Genomic DNA, 6,866 nt, shown 5'->3' on the forward strand with positions numbered 1-6,866 from the left:
ATAAGTCTTGCACCACTACAATACCAAATAAAAGTAAGTCTCTCTTTGTACACTAATCAGATAAACTCAAATCTCTAACGGCTAGTATTCTTCCTACAATTTGGTGAACAAATAGTTTGAGAAAGCCTGGTTAGTACATCAATGCACTTTTTCCACACGGCCTCACCGTTTCTATCATGAACATGTGTTTAGTGACACAGATCTTAAGTGTTTAGGGCTGGAAAGTTGATATTACTTGTGGACGAAACAAATTAATCATAATGAAAAAGAAAGTATGTACTCGAAGCATGAGAGAAATGGCAGCAGAAAGATATTATTAACTTCAGAGCTAGCTAGCTAGGCTTTTCTTTCTGGGTATTGCAAATTAACGTGCCAATACTATGTACTTTTCTCTGATGAGTACCAATACTATGTACTTGGGATATTACTCCCTATGACATTATGTGGTATCTTTTGAACAAAGGACAATTTTGAGCCAACCCCTGCCATCCCAAGCTTAGCGAACATCTACTTCAAGTCAAACATTAGATAATACACATAGACTTGTCCTTATCAATTTATTCAATTATTAGTATATGTGGCAACTAGGTTTTTTTTTTTTTTTTTTTTTGAGGGAAACGGAATCAGGTTCCGGAATATATTAATCAAACGACGACTCTCCGTCAAGCTAGAGGGACTCAAAAAATCCCTCCTAATACAATCAAAGCACAACCCATACTGCGAAAACGCAGATAGTCCTAGAGAAAACAGAAAAAAAAAACCAAACTAGCTAAAACAAGAAACAAAATAAAGCGTCTACACCTGTCCAACCCTGAGACAGGAGGGCGAGACAAGGTGAGAAAATTATTCAAAGCAAAAAACAAAAGAAACGCAGACCTACACAATCCCAAGCAAGCAACTAGAATGGAGCATTGACGCCTAAGACCTCAATTGGTGTACATCTCCGCAACCATCCCAGCAACAACTTCACCAAGGACAATGTTGGACTGCAACCCTAACCCTCTTGGGATAGGGTGTCCTTCTCCATGACCTCCTCAACTGGGCCCACTACATTCGAAGTAGGTGCAGGCTTAGGTTTATTCCGATGACCACGGGGCCTACCCTTCTTCTTCGGAATCTTCCCATCAGTAACAGGAACCTCAACTAAGCCATCAGCAAGCTTTATGCGTTTCCCGTCCTCGACCCAATCCTCCTCACGAAGTCGTCACACACCCAATACTTTAGATGGGTGTCCAAATGAAAACAGACCACAACCCTCAGACCCAAATAGCCCAACAGACGGCCTACTGGCCCTTTCCTTGGTCAACCCAGACCCAACAGTCAACCCTAATTCATAATCAGAGTTTCCCGCCGAGAACCTCGGAGGAGCCAAGGGAAGCACCGAACCCAATTCTGCCTCCACCTGCACAACCATGCCTGCAACCGGTCCACCTCCTACCTCCGACACCACAGACCCAGAAACCACGACCTCCTTCAACCCAGGTGCAGTCGACGGCGTAGTAGCTCCAAACGGCGACAACTCCGCAACGATCTCGACCTCCCCCAGCAGCAAACCTTTGTCGCAGTCCTTTCCGGCATGAGTGAAGAAGCCGCACCCTTTACAGATGCCATGGCACTTTTCATACTGGAACTCAAGCACCACCGTCAATTCCGGCGAGAAGTAAAACTCACGCCTAGCCCAGACCCGCCGGCGAACGTCATGGATCAACCGGATTCGCTGGACCACCTCATTCCTCCGCAGTGCAATTTGGTCAGCCCTAACAAAAGTTCCCAAAACGTTGCCAATCCGGGTTAAAGCCCGATCATTGCGCATGGCAACTCTCAGACCCTTCACCGCCACCCAAACCTCCAAGTAGTGGTAGAGGAATCTCCGGCAGAGCACTAACCCCGTCGTACTCTGCCAACAACAGCATCGAGTTACTGTAGTACCAAGGGCCGCCATGAAGGACCCGGTCCTTCGAGGGTAGCGCCTACTAGTGGACCACTGCACAAGACTCTAAAAGCAAAAGAAGATAAGAACGTCACCCATGCAACACCGCCTCATCACAAAAATGTGATGCCTTGTGAAGTTGAATGTAGCACCAATGTCCCTGTGCCTCCTAATAGGGCTTTGCTTCCTAGTAGTGATTGTCAGACTCATCCGCTCAACACTCTAGAAGATGATGGGGACTCTTTAGATTCTCGCATTGCTTTGGCTCATCCACCTAAGTTGAAAAGACCTGCCATCAAAGAAAGAAGGCGTAGTGGAAGCAGCGATAGTAATAGTGAAGTGCACTTTAAGCGTCGGAAAACTGACACCAGTCTTGGCCCCACTTATTGCGATCCCAATGCTGAGTTCACTCTGAATACTGACTTTCTTGGTGATGTTCCAACTTCTTCACAACTGATGCTGCAACATAATGAGGTAACCCTTTTTTGTAATTGCGTCATTTTTTTTTTTTTTTTTTTTGGGAACTTGAATTGTTCTTTTCCTATCTTTTCAGGGGGCAGAGATTGATGGTCATTCACTTTGGGGGAACGATGACGCCTCTTCAGACCCTATACGTGTTCCTTCTACAGCGGAACTTGAGGCTTACGCTTTACCCACGAAAGGAACATCCAATGCAAAGAATGACTCACAGCAAATTGACCCTACAGGTACAATTCTTAACTCTTGTGTATTTTCATTGCACTTTAAGCCTTTTTTTTTTTTTTTAACTAATGATGCATGTACAGGTCCACTTACCAAAGTGCATCCTCCCAAGCCTCTGAACACCATAGCCTTTTCTGAGGCCTCTCTTGGTGGAGCTGCTGTTATAGATGCTAGTCAAAGACTTCGTGATATTCGTCAACAAACTGCTACAGCAGTTTGTGAGCAAATTGAGGATATGATAATGAAGCACTCCTCAAAGACCATTCTTTCCAGCAAAGGGGAACTTGACAAGCTGATAGCTGAGCTTAGCCATTATGGGATTGATCCTTCATCCGTAAGGGGAAAAGTTGAGGGATTGTTGACTAGTGCTGACCAATACAACCTGGCACGGCTTTCTTGTGCACGCAAGGCTACTCTGGGCACACGTAATCATCGTCTGGCTGACACAGAGTCAAAAATTGCGAAGGTCACTTCAATTCGTCAAGCGGACTTTGATCATCGCCAATCTACACTCAAGTCTTGGAGAAACTAAAGGAGGAACAGCGAAAATTGGAGCAAACAATGACTTTACTAGACGAGAGACTTCTACTACAGGAGAAGAAGCTTGTCGACCTAGAAAAAGAGAAGACTCAAATCCAAGAGACCCCCGAGGTGACCACTGCAGAGCTTGAGATGACAAAATCATTGCGAGATATTTTTGAGAGCCACCGCAATAGCTTCAAGGGTTTAACTTGGGTGTGAAGAGCTGTTCTCCACTTTGTAGTCTATGATGATTTGTTTTCACTTTCCTTTATTACTTGTAATAAGTCAAACTTTGACAGTCATAACTTATTATGAAAATAAAGTACTTTTCTATTTATTACTTTATGAATGGTAAACAAACCCTTTATTTTTATTTTATGTGACTGAACTTGAGATTGTTATTCCCAAGCTGCCTACGTATCGTCTAAATGAAGGAATCAAGTCATCACGTAGTTCAAGGGTTATGGATGAAGTGAATTTTTTTTGTTGGTCCTTTTTTGCTTGAGCCGCCCTTTTGGGTTTTCAACTCAACAGACTCTTTTTTTTTTTTTTTTTTTTTTTTGTGCCATGTGCAGTTTAGGCTCGTGCTGGCTAGGAGCGTCTTCTTACTTTCTTCAAGCATAGTACCTCTTCAGGAACTTTCCATTTATGGGGCCAATTCTCAGGCCATCTTCAGCCACAATTTTGTAGGCTCCATTGGTGTAGACTTCGCTGACGACATAAGGTCCATCCCACTTTGACTTGAACTTAGGACCAGTCTTGTGTGTCATGATGATAGGTCTGCGCACGGCAAGCACTAGGTCACCAATTTGAAAGGATCGAGGTCGAACCCCTTTGTTGAAAGCTCGTGACATTCGAGCTTGATAGCATTCCAAGTGCTGTTGCGCGTCAAGTCTCTTTTCATCTAAGGCTTCCAACTCTTGAAGGCGTAACTTGGCATTCTCCTCATCAGTCAATCCCTCTTGCAAAGCAATCCTCAGAGATGGAATTTGTTTCTCCAAGGGTAAGACCGCTTCAACACCATATACAAGGGAGTAAGATGTAGCTTTTGTGGGAGTTCTATATGTCGTTCTATAGGCCCAGAGCACCTCGCCCATTCTTTCATGCCAATCCCTTTTTGTTTTGCTGACAACCTTCTTCAAAATATTACACAATGTCTTGTTGAATGCCTCAGCCAATCCGTTAGTGGGGGCATTGTACATAGAAGAAAAGTGCAGCTTGAAGTGATATTTCTCACAGAGTTTCTCCATGGCACTATTGGAAAAGTACTTGGCGTTGTCTGTGATGATGCAGCGCAGAACACCATATCGTTGAATGATATTCCCTTTGATGAAGTCTACAACATTTTCTTTCTTTATTTCCTTAAGCGGCACCGCCTCTGCCCACTTTGAAAAGGAATCTGTAGCAGCTAGAATGTATGAGTGACCGGCGGAGGATTTTGGAGTGATTGGCCCAACAACATCAAGTCCCCACACATCGAAGGGGTAGGAAGCAATTGTTGGATGCAACGGCTCTGGTGGTTGATGGATGAAGTTTACATGAAACTGGCAAGCTTGACACCTTTGTGTATACTCCATGCAATCTTTAACCATGGTGGGCCAATAGTAACCCATCCTTTTTACTTGAAAATGGAGCTTAGGACCTGACTGGTGAGCTCCGCATACTCCTGAATGAGCTTCCTCCATAGCCTTAGCAGCTTCCTCTTTCCCCAGACATCTAAGGAGCAATCCATCGAATGATCGTCGATAAAGAGTCTCCTTGTAGTAGAAGAAGTGTGGTACTCTTCGTCTTATGTCCGAGCGTTGCTTTGGGTTATCAGAAAGCTTATTTCGCTCGAGGTAATCAATCAACAGGTACCTCCAGTCATCAACATCAATCACGTAAATAGAGACAACATTGGAGTCTTCATGCCAAAGCTCAGAGATTGTCGGTATGACCCACCGTTGGCAGATTGGAAGGTGTATGATTTCATCCTCTGATAATGCCAAAGTTGCTGCTAAGTTCGCCAAAGCGTCTGCCATTTGATTTTCTTTTCTTGGCACATGCGTTAGTGTGGCAGCATCAAAACCCTTTAAGAGTTGTGTGGCAAGCTGAAAATAAGGAACTAAATCCTCTTTTCTCACTTCATAGATAGTTAGTAATTGATCAACTACTAACTTCCAGTCTTCATACACCTCTAGATTTGAGATTTTCATTTTAGCTGCCGTTTGTAGTCCCATAATTAGCGCTTGGTACTCAGCCACATTATTGGAACACAGTTCACTAAGAGTGAAGGCATAAGGCAATATCTGCTTTTGTGGAGAAATGAAGACCACACCAGCTCCTGCCCCATCTGCTCGTGAAGACCCATCGAAGAACATTTGCCAAGCAAGGAGAACCTCTGTATTAAAGACTTCTTCATCCGGTAAGTCATCTGAAATCTCCCAATCCGCAAGGATAGGATGGTCCGCTAGGAAATCAGCCAATGCTTGTCCTTTAACTGCTTTGGCCGGTATGTAGATGATTTCATACTGATTGAGGAGTAGTGCCCATTTCGCCATTCTCCCTGTTAAGACTGGTTGCGACATAACGAACTTGACTGGGTCAGCTCGTGCCACTAGATGCACTGTGTAAGCTTGTATGTAATGTCTTAACTTTTGGATGGTGAAAACGAGTGCGAGACAAATTTTCTTTACAGGTGGATAGTTCAGTTCCGGTCCTGTGAGAGTTCGACTCAAGTAATACAACGCCTTCTCCTTCTTTTCTTCATTTTCCTGGGCTAGGAGTGCTCCGAGTGATCGCTCTTGCGCAGTGATGTAGAGGATAAGTGGCTTCCCAAGGATGGGTGCACCTAACACTGGAGGCTTTGCCAAGTACTTCTTTATGCTTTCAAAGGCGTTATGGCAAGCTTCATCCCACACGAAAGGCACATCCTTCTTCAGCAGTCGACTAAAAGGCTGACAACGGCCTGCGAGGTTCGATATGAATCGTCTAATAAAGGCGAGTCGTCCTTGGAGACTTTTTAACTCGCGTAGATTTCTTGGCTCAGGCATGTCCTGAATGGCCTTAATCTTTGACTGGTCCACTTCAATGCCACGATGTTTCACAATGAATCCAAGAAACTTGCCTGAACTGACTCCAAAAGCACATTTGAGAGGATTCATCTTGAGCTGGTACTTGCGTAGTCTATCGAACACTCTTTTTAGGTCTTGCAAGTGATCCGTTCTTTATTTTGACTTGACCACCAAATCGTCGACATAACACTCCACGTACTTGTGAAGCATGTCTCCGAAGATTTTCTGCATAGCACGTTGATATGTTGCACCAGCATTTTTCAACCCGAATGGCATGACTTTGTAGCAATAAATGCCTTTAGGAGTGCGGAAGGCAGTAAACTCCTCATCTTCTAAGGCCATACTTATCTGATTGTATCCAGATGACCCATCCATGAAGGATAAAGCTTCATGCCCTGTTGTTGCATCCACCATGAGTTCAATGATGGGAAAAGGGAAATCATCCTTTGGACATGCGTCATTTAAGTCGCGGAAGTCCACACATACACGGAGTTGTCCGTTCTTCTACTTGACAGGAACAATGTTTGCAATCCATTTAGGATATTGAACCTCTCTAATGAAACCTGCAGCAATCAACTTATCAACTTCAGCTTCAATTTGAGGAAGGAGTTCCGTCCGAAAGCGTCGTTGTGTTTGCTTGATTGGTCGAGCCTCAGGTT

General features: G+C 44.1%; 1 protein-coding gene across 1 annotated transcript; it reads right to left on the minus strand.

Annotated features, from left to right (window-relative positions):
* Positions 1 to 3,768: 3,768 nt before the first annotated feature.
* Positions 3,769 to 6,297, minus strand: LOC133716781 (uncharacterized). Its single transcript, XM_062143437.1, has one exon. It carries the CDS (start codon positions 6,295 to 6,297, stop codon positions 3,769 to 3,771), a length of 2,529 nt encoding a protein of 842 aa, XP_061999421.1.
* Between the last annotated feature and the right edge of the window lie 569 nt (positions 6,298 to 6,866).

This window comes from Rosa rugosa, chromosome 6, assembly GCF_958449725.1.
Source record: "Rosa rugosa chromosome 6, drRosRugo1.1, whole genome shotgun sequence".
NCBI lineage: Eukaryota > Viridiplantae > Streptophyta > Magnoliopsida > Rosales > Rosaceae > Rosa > Rosa rugosa.